Source organism: Salvelinus alpinus, chromosome 30 (assembly GCF_045679555.1).
Source record: "Salvelinus alpinus chromosome 30, SLU_Salpinus.1, whole genome shotgun sequence".
Lineage (NCBI taxonomy): Eukaryota > Metazoa > Chordata > Actinopteri > Salmoniformes > Salmonidae > Salvelinus > Salvelinus alpinus.
The window spans coordinates 39,700,036-39,717,921 of record NC_092115.1 but is presented as its reverse complement, the minus strand read 5'-3'; the positions used below and the strand labels follow the sequence as shown (position 1 = coordinate 39,717,921).

The 17,886-nt window shown below is 43.2% G+C and overlaps 1 protein-coding gene across 1 annotated transcript; it reads right to left on the bottom strand.

Moving 5' to 3' along the window:
• Positions 1-7,934: 7,934 nt before the first annotated feature.
• sirt6 (sirtuin 6) lies at positions 7,935-16,999 on the bottom strand. The gene is made up of 8 exons (XM_071376187.1): positions 16,806-16,999; positions 16,209-16,336; positions 14,921-15,103; positions 14,021-14,080; positions 12,739-12,834; positions 12,479-12,559; positions 9,364-9,487; positions 7,935-8,487 (listed from the first exon to the last, which is right to left on the bottom strand). Exons 1-8 carry the CDS (start codon positions 16,869-16,871, stop codon positions 8,074-8,076), a joined length of 1,152 nt encoding a protein of 383 aa, XP_071232288.1. The 5' UTR covers positions 16,872-16,999; the 3' UTR covers positions 7,935-8,073.
• Between the last annotated feature and the right edge of the window lie 887 nt (positions 17,000-17,886).

Genomic DNA, 17,886 nt, shown 5'->3' with positions numbered 1-17,886 from the left:
GCATGTACTTGTGATAAAAACAGCAATTGAAACATAGGGTAGTTTCAGAAGAACTGTGGTAAAGATGATTGCACTGAACTGGAATGCTAAGTGTGTCTGTGTGGGTATAACCATTATTATCAAGTCAAGAGAAGAGTGGCATCCTATGTCTGGAGAGATGAAGGCTGTTTCAGGAAAGAAACACCACTTACAGTAAAGAAGAGGTTAGTGGTAAGGTTAAACAATGACGCACATATTTAACCATGTAAAATGAGGTTTACAGGATCCTCTGGGAAACATGTTTTAGAGGAAATAATAGAATATTACAAGAATATTATCCATAGGTTACATATATTATAGCCTAACAAAAACCCATTTAAGAGGTCCTGCGCCACTAGCTGTTGCTGGTCTGAAATGGTCGGCATTCGAAGGCCATTTGAATGCAACGAAAATGAAAAATGTAATATGTACAGTATATGTAAATGTTTAAGTATTAAGTAATGTAATTGTTTATATAATGAAAATGTAAATGTTATATACAGTTAATGGAGAGCAGAGCTGTCCATCCAGCGTGATGAACAATGTCATTTAAAAGCATAAATTAGAAAGTTATCTGATGGGTGGTATTTGTGTGATGATTACATGTCAGTTTCTCACCACATCGCAGTCAGACCTCACTGGCTGGCCAGTATTGTGTAAATTGATTTGTGTTTGAAAGCCCCACATTGGCTCCCTAAAAGCAACCTCGGATATCTAATAAACAGCCACTCTACGTCTCTGCTACTGCACTGATATCGCCTGAAAACAACAGCCGCTGTGTGAAGTAGCCATGGCAACGTCCTATATCCACACTGCCCTAGACAATGGCACATTCCCCTATCAAATCACACTGTGTCTACTTCCTGGACCAGAATGAGCTGAAGTGCATGTCTCTATATGGGGAATGAAAAAGCACTCAGATCTATAACCTGCATGGTGAACCAACTAAAGAGGCTTTCAGAAGCTCTACCCTTCTAGATAGGGAGAAGATATGGAGTCTTTCATGCTTTTCACTGGGCCTAGGGAGACTGGAGGAAATGATGCATTCTCACTGAGACATTTACCAGTTAATTAAGCAGCAGTTATTCCCCACAGGTGGTGATACCTGATAGAGACAAAAGGTTGATACCTGATAGAGACAAAACTCTATGGCAGAAATGTCACGATAAGTTTTCAATCAATTAATTTAATCTATTTATAAATCCCTGTTTACATCAGCACATGTCACAAAGTGGTTATACAGAAACCCAGCCTAAAACCCCAAAGAGCAAGCGATAACAAAGAGTTCAAGTACATTGCTCAGAGACTCAATTATTTGGAGGATGGGCTTGTGGTTGGGGTTGAGGAAGACAGGGCGGGAACTCCAGTTATCAAGGGCCACAAATTCTGTTGGTTTTGATTCATCCCTGGCACTAAATTGATCAACGAATGGTAAGATAAGGATGAAGCAGACACTGCATCCCTCATGGATCAAAGCTAAGATCCCTGCCTCAACCTACATCCGGTCTAACACTATTTTTGCACAGAGTAATACAACAAGCCACTTCAATTTTGTAACCATCTCTTCTTGTCTAGCTCACAGCAGTAGCCTCATACAGTCAACTGATTGTGTCTCCACTCACACTGGCCTTCCGTCTGTCATTGTCAGTTTGGCACGTTGATAGATGATTTGATTCTGGCCTTTCTTTCATTAATGGGGTCAGATGTGTCATGGATGTGGCATTAAATATGGATGACACTGAGTGTACAAAACATTAGGAAGATGCTCTTTCCATAGACTGACCAGGTGAAAGCTATGATCCCTTATTGATGTCATGTGTTAAATCCACTTCAATCAGTGTAGATGAAAGGGAGGAGACAGGTTAAATAAAAAATGTTTTAAAGCCTTGAGACAATTGAGACATGGATTGTGTGTGTGCCATTCAGATCGGGAATGGGCAAGACAAAAGATTTAAGTGACTTTGAACGGGGTCTGTTAACAGGTGCCAGGCGTACCGGTTTGTGTCAAGAACTGTAACGCTTCTGGGTTTTTCACGCTCAACCGTTTTCCATGTGTATCAAGAATGGTCGACCCTATCAAAGGAAATCCAGCCAACATGACACAACTGTGGGAAGCATCCCCGTGGAATGCTTTCGCACCTTGTAGTCCATACCCCGACGAATTGAGGCTGTTCTGATGGCAAAGGGGGGTGCAACTCAATATTAGGAAGGTGTTCCTAATGTTTTGTACACTCAGTGTATACCTGTGGTAGCTAGGGTTTATTTAGCATTTTCCATTCATTTCTCTTTGTGAAAATCCCATCTGACACACACTTGTAGGAGACAGATTGAGATAGGAGACAGAGGAAAACAAATGATATCAGATGTATAGTTAAAGATCAAAAACAATGCCATGCTCAGAAAGGTAACTTTGCAGATCTGTGCACGTGAATTATAAACAGGTGATTATTATCGATTTGCATCTGGAGATGCACAGAAAATATAATCCCTCGATCGTAGTAGTGATTGATATTCCATTGTTTTGGACAAGATGCTCCATTTCAATACATGGACCAAAACAACACTCCTTGAAATTAATGTTTGTATTTCATGAATACATTGTCATATAAGAACAAAAACAACACACATCTATCCTACCTCAAAGAAACTATGGTCCATGGAGTTATGAATTTTGAGGTTCCATCAAAACTGTAGGAGATAATCTTATGGACAAAAGACATGGCAGCAGCTATGGTGGTAGAATGTCCTATGACTAATGGTAATTTTACTTGAGTACAGTACATCCTCTAAACACCTCTGCTCCCATAGAACCCATATGTTCCACATAGGAACGAAGAGGACTAAGAAAGTTATGGCAAAAATGACTTTCTGGTGACCTTTACAATGTACCCTAGTGAGAGGTAAGTAGCGTCGACCTGCTTTCACAATCTACCAGTTCTGCTGATTATCATTGATTATCATCATTCAAAGTCAAATACCAACAAAGCATTCTCTTACCAAAAACAGTGTTAAACTAGGCCTCCCGGGTGGCGCAGTGGTCTAGGGCACTGCATCGCAGTGCTAGCTGCGCCACCAGAGTCTCTGGGTTCGCGCCCAGGCTCTGTCGCAGCCGGCCGCGACCGGGAGGTCTGTGGGGCGACGCACAATTGGCTTAGCGTCGTCCGGGTTAGGGAGGGTTTGGCCGGTAGGGATATCCTTGTCTCATTGTGCTCCAGCGACTCCTGTGGCGGGCCGGGCGCAGTGCGCGCTAACCGAGGGGGCCGGGTGCACGGTGTTTCCTCCGACACATTGGTGTGGCTGGCTTCCGGGTTGGAGGCGCGCTGTGCTTTTCCGGGTTGGAGGCGCGCTGTGTTAAGAAGCAGTGCGGCTTGGTTGGGTTGTGCTTCGGAGGACGCATGGCTTTCGACCTTTGTCTTTCCCGAGCCCGTACGGGAGTTGTAGCGATGAGACAAGATAGTAATTACTAGCGATTGGATTCCATGAAAATTGGGGAGAAAAGGGGATACATTCTTTAAACAAAAATAAAAAAAACAGTGTTAAACTGTTCTGATTCACAATTACCTACAGTATATTGAGATGTCAATCATTTCCAAGTTGAGTACTTAGAATATTGATTATCTGTCACACCCTGATCTGTTTCACCTGTCTTTGTGATTGTCTCCACCCTCCTCCAGGTGTCGTCCATCATCCCCATCTTCATTTTGTTTTGTGAAACCTACCAGTTCCCCTGCTCCTGTCTGTTCTTGCTCCTGTTTTCTAGTTCTTCCCGGTTTTTACCGTTCTGCCTGCCCTGACCTTAAGACTGCCTCCCGTTCTGGACCTTTTGTATCCTCTCTGGATTACTGACCTCTGTCTGCCTTTGACCTGTCGTTTGCCCGCCTCTGTATTAGAAATAAACTTTTATTTTATTTGACACTGTCTGCATCTGGGTCATACCTAAAACCTGATATTATCATTAATCAATGGCGTTAGACAGGGCTGTGTTCTGTCACCTACCATCTTTACCACAGCCATTGACTTCGTAATGGCTTCGGACTGTTGCCCGACACGTGTGGTACCAGTTATGGCAGCCTCAGCTTCACTGATCTGGACTATGGGGACGACGTCGCAATCCTGGCCAAGATCTTGGACATCATACACCTTGCCCTTTAGATCATGAATAAGGAGAGCCAGCCACTCAGCCTCATGATCAGCTGCGACAAAACTAAGATCCTGTCCTTCAGTGACTTCAAACCCTCTCCAACCAGCCCTGTTGTGGACACCCACCAGGTCTGCGTTGTTCCTAAGTTCTGCTACCTTGGAAGCACATTAACAACTGACTACAAGAGCAATGCTGACATCCACCTATGCATTCTGCCGGGCAGCCCCAACCATGACCAGTCCAAACATCCTCTGGAAACAACAAAAACAAAACTTTGCATATACGATAGCCTGGTCATCTCCATCCTGGTGTATGGATCAGAGTCATGAACCCTCACCTTGGACCCCACACGTTGTCTGGACGCCTTTGACTCCAAGTGCCTACAGGGCATCACATGCCGCGACCACATCCGAACTCTATGACTAACCCAGTCTCTTCCCTGGTCAGAGCGTTCCGACACGGACTGTTCAGTCACATCAAACCCACCTCTGGAGCCTGCCCTTATCCTCAAAGAGCCATCCACCAACTGGCCACACCCAAGAGGAAGATGGATAGCCAGATGGTCCGACCAGTCGGAGGACAACCTACAAAGCCTCGGACCTGGCCCAGAATAAGATGGCGTGGAGATCCATTTGTCGAGGCGCTAAGCTCCAAAGAGCAAGTGAAGATGAGTGAGTACTTTGGGAGTGTCTACTGGCAAGATGTCTTCAAGGTGTGTGTGAACACTGTTCAATCATAGCATTCTTAATAGATGATTGCGTTGGAACTGCCAGAATGGTATACTACAAAGCAAGCTAGATCTACTCAGGCTTTTATAAAGCTAGCCAGCTTCAGATAGCTTCACATTCCAGCTCAGGCTTCATCCGTACGACGGTGGATATTGCTTGTCCGCCAGATGCTAACTCTAGCAGGCTTGTAACTGTGCGTGCATGTTGCGCATGGCTAGTCGAACTCTTCATTGAGACAATGCTGAAACATAAATCCATGGGTCAGTGCCACGTTCTAATTTTTGCTGAAATCAACATGAAAGAAAAGTTCTTGCAAATTCATCAGGCTATGGTGTGAAATAGGCTAGATGTGGTGTTTTCTTTTATTACGTTCGTTAATGCCGTCTTTGATGTGGGTTTGTTGTGCTTCAATGCACAAGCACCTTCTTCCCCACCTATCGATAAAATTATTTTGATAAAGTCATACAAGTTTCTGTGCTTAAACTTTCAAATGCATCCCGTCATTACTTAATGTGATAGCTATTTTAACTACTTATTAAAACATTTGATTAATAAAATATTAGTAATTTCACTCAAATGAAGGGGATGATGCAATCTTTGCAAGGAAGGGAATCTGATTTCATTGGTACTCAACTCAGTCATTTCATTCAGGGAAAGTGGATTTGGCCTTGAATTAGCCTGCCCCGTAGCAGGTTAGTTCTGAAGTATTCGTTGCCATAAAAAAGGTACCTCGCTAAAAGGTGAGCCACTTTCATATGACCGGTTATCCCAAGTTTAACTCCGTTGACCAAAGTTACCTCGCCAACTCTTCAAACCTGCTTCGTAGTATAGGGCTCTGGTGTCTCTAGTCCCTAACAAACCGAGACACTTCCCCTGAATATGATCAGGTTAGATGGGTGTAAGCAGTGTCTCCTCACACAAACGGAGCACATGCATTTACCACAAGGGCGCTGGGTTTGCCGAGCAGAACACTTGAGCTAAATGGACCAAGCACAAACCATACAGAAAAACTAGGACATCACTCACACAAACACGTCTCTCAGACACATACAGCGACAATCAAGTGTTTATTACAAAACATCTGTAAAAAATGTACAGAAATAAACAATGTTGCAACAAACTACATCATTCTTTCTAAATAAAAGTTCAAGAGAAAGTCAATTAGGACAGATGGCTTGACAGTGACAAGAAGCAGAGTATGCAATGACAAAAAAAAAAACACGCTGTCAAAATAATATATCCATGACAGGAAGAAGTTACTAAGTTGCGAGGCGAAACAATTGTAGAATGTCTGTACAAAATTAGACTGCATTAGAAATCCCAGTGTAATGCCCATCACTAAACGAAGTGTCTTTACTGCGAATAAACAGTAAAGTGTCTAACAAAACACAGATTTAATCATGTATGCTAGCTCTATGGCAAAATCGATGTTACTTTTTAACCTTTCACAACACCTGCCTTCAATTTCCACCTGTTAGCCCCCTCTGCAAGACACCATTATGTCGTACTCTACTACAGAGTTCTAAGCGTGTGCTTGACCCATGCCTCACTTAGCGGTGTTTGAAATGTAATATATATTATATGCCATTTAGCAGACGCTTTTATCCAACGCGACTTACAGTCATGCATGCATACATTTTAAGTATGGGTGATTGTGTGGTGTTGGGTGGCCTTGCTCTGGCTCTTCTAGTGTACATCTCTTTCATGGTCAGATTACTATTATATGCAAGGCTCTTCTTTCCCTTCTCTATATCTGTATTGCTGAGAAATGTTCACTAGAGAACCACACTCCTGCTGGTTCTCCCTGTTACTCAATCAAGCCTTCCCTATGTTCTGTCAGAGGTATACAATAACAGTCAAACGCTTGTACAATAATAGTGAAGACATCAAAACTATGAAATAACACATATGGAATCATGTAGTAACCAAAATTGTTAAAGACATATTTTAGATTATTCAAAGTAGCCACCTTGGACCTTTGACAGCTTTGCACAATCTTGGCATTCTCTCAACCAGCCTCATGAGGAAGTCACTTGGAATGCATTTCAATTAACAGGTGTGCCTTCTTAAAAGTTAATTTGTCGAATTTCTTTCCTTCTTAATGCGTTTGAGCCAATCTGTTGTGTTGGGCTAGAATACAGAAGATAGTATTTTACCAAATAGGACTAAGTCCATATTATGGCAAGAACAGCTCAAATAAGCAAAGAGAAACGACAGTACATAATTACTTTCAGACATGAAGATCAGTCAATCTGGAAAATGTCAAGAACTTTGAAAGTTTCTTCAAATGCAGTTGCAAAAACCAAGCGATGATGATGATGAAACTGGCTCTCATGAGGAAGTTACCTCTGCTGCAGAGGATAAGTTCATTAGAGTTACCAGCCTCACAAATTGAAGCCCAAATAAATGCTTCACAGAGTTCAAGTAACAGACACATCTCAACATCAACTGTTCAGAGGAGACTGCGTGAATCAGGCCTTCATGGTCAAATTGCTGCAAAGAAACCAATACTAAAGGACACCAATAAGAAGAGACTTGCTTGGGCTAAGAAACACAAGCAATGGACATTAGACCAGTGGAAATCTGTCCTTTGGTCTGATGAGTCAACATTTGATATTTTTGCACTTAAATGGGACTTTCATTTGTTTTTCAACAGGACAATGACCCAACACACCTCCAGGCTGTGTAAGGGCTATTTGACCAAGAAAGAGAGTGATGGAGTGCTGCGTTAGATGGCCTGGCCTCCTCAATCACCCAACTTCAAGATTATTGGAAAAGCATTCCAGGTGAAGCTGGTTGAGAGAATACCAAGTGTGCAAAATTGTCAAGGCAAAGGGTGGCTACTTTGAAGAATCAAAAATATAAAATATTTTGATTTGTTTAAAACTTTTTTGGTTACTACATGATTCCATATGTGTTATTTCATCGTTTTGATCTGTTCACTACTATTCTACAATGTAGAAAATAGCTAAAAAAAATTAAAACCCTTGAATGAGTAGGTGTGTCCAAACGTTGGACTGGTACTGTACATTCTCACTTACACAGACCTTTCTGCATTGGTCCCAGGCAGCATATTACCATTGTTCTAGGTCAGTGTGTATAAGAACTGATAAGTTGGGGGGACAATACTAAGACACTACTGGCTGATTCTTTACTCTGTTGGGCTCTTGGGGGCTGTCTGAACTGTCAGAGGGAGAGGGTTGGGGAGCTGGCCCCCTTGTTCTGGTCTCCACCTCTGGACAGGTCCTGGTTCTGTGTTTGGCCTAGGATAGGGCTAGAGTCAGTACAGGCCTGCAGGTCTTTCTCATGCTCTTCTGTTGTTTGTTCCGCCCTCTCTTTCTTTACTGCAATCTTCTCTTCATCCTCCTCTTCCTTCTTTGGTTCTCCTAGTCTTTTCCTACCCTCCCTTTTAGCCTCTTTCTTCACACCCTTCTTTACTTCCTTCTTTGTAGCGATGGCAGGTAGCGGTTTCTGGTCAGGGGTGGAGCTCTCGCAGACGGTGGGCCCGTCCCACTTTGGAATGTCCAATCCCAGCAGTTCCATCAGCTGGCTCATGACCTCGTCCACATAACCGTTGATACGCAGGTGCGCGTGTTTGTCCTGCCAGACAGAAACGAACATGAGCTTGAGACCTCGACCAGTAACAACCTAGTACCTACCACGTCAGTGTTTGCAGAACACAAATGACAGAAGGGCCAGGATAGGAGTATATACTTACCATGTGATGTAACCTGATCCAAAAAAACGACAGGCCCTCAAATGAGATCCGTCAGCTGCGAATATTTAACTTGTCCAACTTTAAGGGTGAAACCACCCAGACAAGTGCAGGACTACACATCAAGACGCTACTGCATCTTACTTAGGCCTTTGTATTCCTTACGGGACATAGGCCATCCATTGAATTGCCTCCAAACTTTCTACAGGTCCTGCAGTAGGATTAGCTTAGAGAATGTGTTGAGTCATTAATCAAGTATGATCTCACTGAACATATTGGCTGAATTATTCATGCAGCTGGGTTCCTATTTTTAACTTGAAACTTCTGTAGGACACCAGGCCTTAGAAGTACATGGTTCTATGTGTCAATAGGAAGCTTCTGAAGATAATAGGCTGTAAACATCCGAGGGCTAGTTGATTTGAACTGTGCAAACAATCATTTGTGGAAATCGGCCGATATTGCGTTCATGTTCGCAGCTCATGTTTAATAGGATACAGCGTGTTTGAGTTAATTACATGCAAGTTGAAGTTTGTGTGCGTGTCTGTTTAGTGGTGTACAGATTGTTGTGTGTGTGTGTATCAAATCAAATGTTTTATTTGTCACATACGTGTTTAGCTGATGTTATTGCGGGTGTAGCGAAATGCTTGTATATGTGAGTGACTGTGTGCATTACTCATGTGTTTTTTAAGTTGGAGTTTGTATACATGTGTGTGTGTGTGTACACACGTGTGTCTTGTGTATGTGTGGTTTGCGAGACTCACATGTTTGGTGGGCTGAAGGTTGACGATGACCACCTTGCCCCCCTTGCGTTTGGTGAAGAGGGGCAGGTCTCCGCTGGGCTTGATTTGCAGAGAGGTACCCAGGGTCAGCGCCAGGTCGGCCCGTCTAGACAGAGAAACACCACAAAACTACATTACCCATAATCATTACATACAAACAACCAGGTCCACCACCTTAGAACCTGCTACATACAGTGCATTCGGAAAGTATTCAGACCCCTTGACTTTTTCCACATTTTGTAACGTTACATCCTTATTCTAAAATTGATTAAAGAGATTTTTCTTACATAATCTACACACAAAACCCCATAATGACAAAGCAAAAACTGGTTAAATTATTTTTGTACATTTATAAATACAAATAAACTGAAATATCACATTTACATAAGTATTCAGACCCTTTACTCAGTACTTTGTTGAAGCATCTTAGGCAGCCATTACAGCCTCAAGTCTTCTTTGGCACACCTGTATTTGGGGAATTTTCCTATTCTTCTCTTCAGATCCTCTCAAGCTTGGTCAGGTTGGATGGGGAGCATCGCTGCACAACTATTTTCAAGTCTCTCCAGAGATGTTCGATCAGGTTCAAGTTCAGGCACTGATTGGGCCACTCAGGGACATTCAGAGACTTTCAGGCCAAATAGTTTAATCTTGGTTTTGTCAGGCCAGAGAATCTTGTTTCTCATGGTCTGAGAGTCCTTTAGGTGCCTTTTGGGAAAACTCCAAGCTGGCTGTCATGTGCCTTTTACTGAGGAGTGGCTTCCATCGGGCCACTCTACCATAAAGGCCTGATTGGTGGAGTGCTGCAGAGATGGTTGTCCTTCTGAAAGGTTCTCCCATCTCCACAGAGCAACTCTGGAGCTCTGTCAGTGACCATCAGGTTCTTGGTCACCTCCCAGACCAAGGCTCTTCTCCCCCGATTGCTCAGTTTGGCCGGGTGGCCAGCATTAGGAAGCGTCTCGTGGTTCCAAACTTCTTCCATTTAAGAATGATGGAGGCCACTGTGTTCTTAGGGACCATCAATGCTGCAGACATTTTTTGGTACCTTTCCCCAGATCTGTGCCTCGACAAAATCCTGTCTCGGAGCTCTACGGACATTTTCCTTCAACCTCATGGCTTGGTTTTTGCTCTGACATACACTGTCGACTGTGGGACCTTATATAGATAGGTGTGTGCCTTTCCAAATCATGTCCAATCAATTGAGTTTACCCCAGGTGGACTCCAATCAAGTTGTAGAAACAGCTCAAGGATGATCAATGGAAAAAGGATGCACCTGATATCAATTGAGTCTCATAGCCAAGAGCCCGAACACACATCTAAATAAGGTATTTCTGTTTATCAATTTGCAAAAATGTCTAAAACCTGTTTTCGCTTTGTCATTATGGGGTATTATGTGTAGATTGATGAGGAAAATGTTATTTAATAAATTTTAGAACAAGGCTGTAACGTTACAAAATGTGGAAAAAGTCAAGGGGTCTGAATAATTTCTGAATGCACTGAACGCTGTGTTAAGTTGTTTTAATGTCACATGTACAAGTACAGTGAACTACTGTTCTTGCAAGCTCTAAACCCAACAACGCAGTATCAATAATGCAGTAATACTAAAAATAACATAAGGCAGAACAAAAACACACAAGGGGACTAAGAACACACCCCTGTGGGGGACCCCGTGCTGAGGGTCAGCATGGCGGAGGCGATGTTGCCTAACCTCACCACCAGTCCAGGATCCAGTTGCAGAGGGAGGTGTTCAGACCCAGGTACTGTTCCCACAAAAAGATGTCGGCACTGAGCAAATGTCAGGTCTGCTGACTGCAAACTCGAATGTTGTGACGATTCTGTGTAACTTCCAGCGCACGTTTACTATGAACACTGAGGCTGTACCCGCTTTAAGTTACCATTTTAACAGTGGCCAAGTAGGTTACTGTGGCTATTTGATCATAATGTAGGCCTACCCAAGTGACCTACCTTCAAAAACAACGGCGAAAATGCATCCCATAACATTTGAACACGGAAATAGATGTTCTATCATTCAGCCTTGTTGGGTTCTAAATGAACCGAGTAAAAACTCACGGGCAGTTATTCAAGCTCAAACCAAGTTTATTCACCCAATGAGTCAGACAGCTGAACAAACAAAGACATGGTCCCACCAGCACAAGTATGTATATATATACTCCAATTTAGGTGAAGTCTCATCCTTCCCTCTAAACATTACATCTTTATTGCTAGGCAGGAAGTTAAGTGATGTGGGTAATAAACTGTTCCTTCTCCCTACCTGACCTGACCTCGGCCCCCATTCCTCACAAATCCACAGCTCTCCACCCTTATCAGTGACCGCAACCATGTGATTCCCTTTCCTTTACCCAGTACATTCCAAGCCCCTGGCTCATATCCACCCTTACTTGACTCCACCATATGCATTCCTCCTACAGATAACCATTAACTTCTGATGTAACAACCAGACTGTGGCCCTTCTCCTTTCCATAGGATACCTGATGTCTAACAATATTTTAGAAGTCAGAACCAATCAGTCTACAGTAGCAGCCAATGTGTGGTGTAGGCCTTAATTTCATGAGACATGCAGGGCTTGACATTAACCTGTTTATCCACTTGTCCTTCAGATAATTAGGTGACCTAAAATGTTGTCTTGCATCGAACAACACCACTTTACAAAAAAAGCTAGGTCAGGGCCAACAAGGATCAGTGACAGACAATTTTTCTAATCTAAATCACTTCAGTCTAATTATGTAAGTGCAATGTGTGTGTGCGCGCATAAATTTATGGTATGTATGTGGACAAGCATAAGGACCTTGGTGTCAAAATGCAACCGTTGGCCTTCGAATTGTAGATTTAATGAAGAGGAGAATGGTCATCAATTAAAAAGGGGATTACGCTGGGAATTAGTTGACAGAAATGGAGCGGTGGTTTGCACATCAATAGATAGAGGCATACACAAGACTGTGCCGCCATATAACAGGTCAATATGTTACACACGGGTTAACTAACATTCTGACCTACAGGGCCAACACAAATACCCTACTTCTTTAAGGAGGTGCTCTGCTTTTGTTCTCTCTTTCTTCGTCTGTCTTTCTTTTTCTCTTACCTGCTAGCTTCTTCGGCTCTGTTGAGGTCTTTTTCAGGCAGAGCTTCCTCCCAGTCCAGTATGGTACTGATGAGCTTCCCCCTGTGTGAACACACACACACTTTAGGGTAATTTCTTAGCAGACACCTGGCTATGTACTGATACAGCGTGATGATCTCTGATATCTTATCAGTGTTGCGGATTATTGTATTTCCCCGAAATACCAAGACGGTGAAGCTGTATGAGTAATTCCCAGTGTGTCCGTGTTGTGTGTGTGTTACCTGCAGGACCTGAGTCCTCTTCCCCGGACCTCCTCACAGTATTTTCCAGTGGGTTTCAGCCCCATCACACCAATCACCTTTTCCCGCACATACTGCCTGAAAAACCACACATCCATCAGAACCTGTGATGCCTTTCACCTTGACTTACTGGTGAAGAACCTTCGGTGAGGCAGTGCCATATAATTCAGTATTAGAACTCTGATGGACAGTGCCACTTTACAGGTGACAATTATCAACACAGATCAGCGAACAAACACATTTCAAAGAATTTAAAGAGCGTGTGAGGTGGCTGATGTAAATACTTTGCTGCTGTTGTCCTGACCGTGTAGGGGAGTACAGATGGAGGCTGAAGGCTAGATAAGTGATCCCTATTAGTATGTTGCTGGAATGGTTTTCCCCTGCTTACAAGCCAGCCTCCCTTTCCCAAGTTGCCTCAGGTTGTTAACATATGGAAAGTGAGAAGTCTGTCTATTCTTGTTTATTTTTGTGTAATTGACAGTTGAAGTAGGCAAACAGTGTTGGCAGATTTAGATTAGAATTTAGATTAGAATTAGCATCAATGCCTCCCGAGTGGGGAAGCGGTCTAAGGCACTGCATCGCAGTGCTAGAGGCGTCATTACAGACCCGGGTTTGATCCTGGGCTGTGGCGCAGCCGGCCGCGACCAGGAGACCCATGAGGCAGCGCACAATTGGCCCAGCGTTGTCCGGGTTCGGGGAGGGTTTGTCCGGCTGGGATATCCTTGTCTCATCGCGCTCTAGCGACTCCTTGTGGCGGCCCGGGTGCCTGCAAGCTGATTTCGGTCGCCAGCTGTACGTTGTTTCCTCCGACACATTGGTGCGGCTGGCTTCCGGGTTAAGCAAGCAGCATTGTCAAGAAGCAGTGCGGCTTGGTGGGGTCGTGTTTTGGAGGATGCATGGCGCTCTACCTTCACCTTTCCCCGAGTCCGTACGGGGGTTGCAGCGATGGGACAACACTAACTACCAATTGGATATCAAGAAATTGGGAAGAAAACGGGGGTAACAGTAAGAAGATTTTGCATCAATTGAAAACAGTGCAGGGTTAATCAATCTGGCTTTTATATGACGTGTGTACGTGTGACAAAGAGAGTGGGTTCAGCATGAATTAACCAGTTGAGGGCACACAAAATAAAATAAACATTTTAAGATGGGCTGAACTGTGTTTCGGTACGCTTTCATTCTAATGTGAAGAGCATAACATTTCTATGCTTTTGAATTCGTCGTGTGTGACATCTTTCACTAAGAGTGGTTTGAACTGACGTACTTGCCACACTTCCCACACTCCTCCACGAACATGTTCCCATGCAACTCAGAGAGCAGATTTCTGAATCGGAGAGAGAAAGAGAGACTGCTTATTTCACATAAGTATGTACTGACAATAAACAATTTATATCAATGTAAATGAGTGTTGAAGCGACGCACATTGGCTACCCGGACTATCTGCATTGTGTCCCGACACCCCCACCCGCCAACCCCTCTTCTACGCTCCTGCTACTCTCTGTTTATCATTTATGCATAGTTACTTTAACTATACCTACATGTACGTATTGCCTCAATTAGCCCGACTAACCGGTGCCTGTACATAGCCTCGCTACTGTATATAGCCTCGCTTACTGTTATTTTCACTGTCTTTTTACTGCTGTTTTTATTTCTTTACTTATCTATTGTTCACCTAATACCTATTTTTTACTTAAAAATTGCATTGTTGGTAAGTAAGCATTTCACTGTAAGGTCTACACCTGCTGTATTCGGCACACGTGACAAATAAACTTTGATTTGAACAGAGTACTTTAGTTTAGCATTTCCTTCCCAACTGATTACCATATAGATTGGAATAATGGTATTCTCCTGCTAATATATTGAATCATATTGATTTCACTCTCTAGCTGTAGCCGTTCCAATTCTATGAAATCCTATTCACAAGAGAGACCAGGGCTTATTCAAAGAGTCTTTAGAGTAGGAGTCCTGATCTAGAATCAGGTCCCTCCTGTCCATAGAATCTTATTATTAATGATCTAAAAGGCAAAACTGATCCTAGATCTGCATTTATTCTCTGGTCAGAGAAATTGTAGTGTTTCATTGGGATAGTATAGCAGGTTTTATATTATATTTAACCATGAAAAACCCATTGAGATACAGAGTCTCTTTTGCAAAGGAGTGTTACCTGGGGAAGCCGGAGCGGACGTGGATGCCGTCCACATTCTGGCTGATGAGGTATTTGAGGTAGCTGGCTCTCTGCAGCCCCAGCAGGGCCATGTGAGTGAGGCTGGGCCGAGCTTCCTCGAATGTGGTGTCAAAGTGGGGAGACTCGCCCCTCTCCTCCATGGTCCACACTCCTTTGGGACCCCTGAGAGAGGGAGACAACATAGAAGTGTGTACAAACGCACGCACACACACACACACACACACACACGTCTAAGGTTATGACAGGGCAACATACAAGACAGACTGTCAAGCAATCTCTCCACATCTCTGTAGTAAGGTGTGGCATCTGTTGTGGTAGCTGCCGGGCTTCAAAAGGCAAGAGATGCATTTCTATGCAAGAGGAAGAGCGAGACATACTGAGAATACAGAATGAAGGCCTTAGCATTCTCCTCTCTCCCATTCTCTTTTAACTGACACAGCCCCCGCTCTCTCACCTCTCACTGTGTGACTTATGGTCTGCTCAGACCAGATCAAAGCTCCTCAGCCATTTGGTAAGACAGTCATTAGGCTAGAGGAGTACGTCAGCCAGGTATTACGTACTTATCTTTTAGAGAAAAGGGCCGCAGGACATGAAGAGCAATGAAAGTCTGCAAACTGGCTTTAGGGGGGAACGTGTCCTTTTTATGCCTAGGTTTTTCAGTAATGGACCATTAATTAAATTCAAGGACAAACAGACAGGCAGACAAACCAGAATGACAGAACGCTGATTAATTAAATATGAATGTAAAGTCCTTTTCCGCACAGCAGCAATGGGGAAAAGGGAAAACACAAGCAGAGACAGAGAGAATAAGAATTACATTGTAATGACAAGTAATATAAAAGAAAACGTTGGAACGTTGGTGTGAAAGTCAACATCAGAGATTCAGCCAACACTACGGTACAATCATTGCTCTGGTAATAGAGCTAGCCTATACTGCCCCCCTCTGCTGATACCACAGTACTGCAGCCAAATAAGAGGATGGTGTTGACTCACATTTCCTATATTCTTTCTTGAATTGTTTAAAAATGCATCATTCATTATTCAATTTCTTGAGCGAGAAAAAGACACTGATCCAATTCAAGTAGGTTCATTGAACAGGACGAGCCTTTACTAATAATACATTTCTAAACTGGCCAAATCCTCTGTGTCAGTTCAGCATAGCCATGAACCAAGCCTTTACAACCAGGGAGAGGTGGAGGAGAGTGTGCTTCTTTAGCCTATGGAGATGCGCTCTGAGTGGTTGAGCGGTACAGGGTAATGGTCTTACCTGAAGTCAGGTATGCCTGAAGAGGTGCTGATGCCTGCCCCAGAGTGGACCACCAGGTACTGGGACTCCCTAATCAGCTGGGCCAGAGCCTCCACCTTCCCCTTTAACTCTTCTTTACTGTCAAACGACTGGGAGAGAGTAGGGATGGGGAGATAACGGAAGAAGAGGGGAAAGTGAAGGGAGGATGGGGATGAAGATGAGAGGACGAGGTGGGAAGAGTAAGAAAGAAGGGAGAGAGTGTAGAAGGTAGTGTTGGTGTAGGGCAGGTTTGACTCATCTATTTCACTGGGGTGCCCGGTGCAGTGTGTGGAGAACATCGAAAAACGTGCCAAAAGAACTAGGGGCGCCAGCAACAACAACGTAATGGTAGGGGAAACACTACACTGGCGTTCATATTAGCTTTAGTGTGTAACAACAGAGATAGAATAGTACTAGCTAGCTAGTTTTGAACTACGTGTATATTGGCAATAGGAATGGAAATTGTGCTTCGGTAGTAGGTACACTTCTGGCTAGACTAGAGGGAATCCTCGAAAAGCTTTGTTGCTACTGGTAACTTAGCTAGTTAGCTAGCTAGCTAACACCTGCCTGTGTGTTTACCTCGGGGAGCCCGCATACACCTTTGTCCGCATATGTAGACAGTCCAGCGGCGTAGTTTACAGACATTACTGCAGCTCCTCAACAAAAACTCAGAAATATACCTCAATGCTCTCGTAAATATTCCCGTTCAACGCAATGAGCTTTTGTTTCTTTTTGAAAACCAGCCCACTTGCTCGTTGTTGAGACCCAGTTTGGTGACGTCATCCATAAGGGACGATTTCACTTAAAATGACTGATGAGTTATTTGGCTTGGCTGTAGTGCAGATAGAACAATGAGACCTTGGGTCACTTTATTTGTCCTGTGATCAGTTACAATGACATTACGCTCATTACTGTAAACTTCTACGGGTACAACACCAAACATGAGAATGATGAATTGCTTGAATCTATAGAGAAACATATACTTCATTGGTTATCTAAATTTCCCAATTCGTTAGTATTGATAGGAGGGGACTTTAACATTACAATAGATAATTCAACTGATAGATGGCCCCCAGGTAGACCAACCAATCAGAATTTGGGTTTAATACTTTTTATGGAAAAGTTTGATCTTACTGATATATGGAGAGAGAGGTTTCCGGCCGACAGATCATTCACTTGGAGTAACAAAACAGGTTCCAGACAATCCAGAATAGATTTTTGGCTTATATCCAAATGTATTGATAGTGAGTGTGTTACTACAAATATCTGTACTACTCCCCTCACAGACCATAGGGCCATTTACATTGATATCAAAATATTTACCCCTGATACTAACCTTGGCAGAGCATCTTACTGGAAGCTAAATAGCTCATTATTAAATAATGATATAGTTACATTTGAGGTTAAAGATCTGCTGTCACACTTTTGGGAAAGGGCTTGTGAAGAAAAATCTTATTGCAAGAACTGGGAGCTCTTTAAATTTGAGGTGTCCAAATACCTTAGAAAATATGGTAGTAATCTTGCTAAGACCAGAAGAGCTGAGGAGGAAAAGGTGATCGTTAAGATAACTTCCCTTTCTCAGAGGTCCCCAGCCGGCCTCTCGGGGGAGGAGAAGATGGAACTAATTGAGTTACAAAATAAACTGGATAATATATATAGA

Excerpts from the sequence above, each read along its gene's own strand:
- sirt6 (XM_071376187.1), bottom strand. The coding sequence starts at position 16,871 with ATGTCTGTAAACTACGCCGCTGGACTGTCTACATATGCGGACAAAGGT. Across the intron at positions 12,835-14,020 it reads GAGTGTGGGAAGTGTGGCAA|GCAGTATGTGCGGGAAAAGG; the intron begins GTACGTCAGTTC and ends GTGGTTTTTCAG. Across the intron at positions 9,488-12,478 it reads AGAGCCGAAGAAGCTAGCAG|ACGGGCCGACCTGGCGCTGA; the intron begins GTAAGAGAAAAA and ends TTCTCTGTCTAG.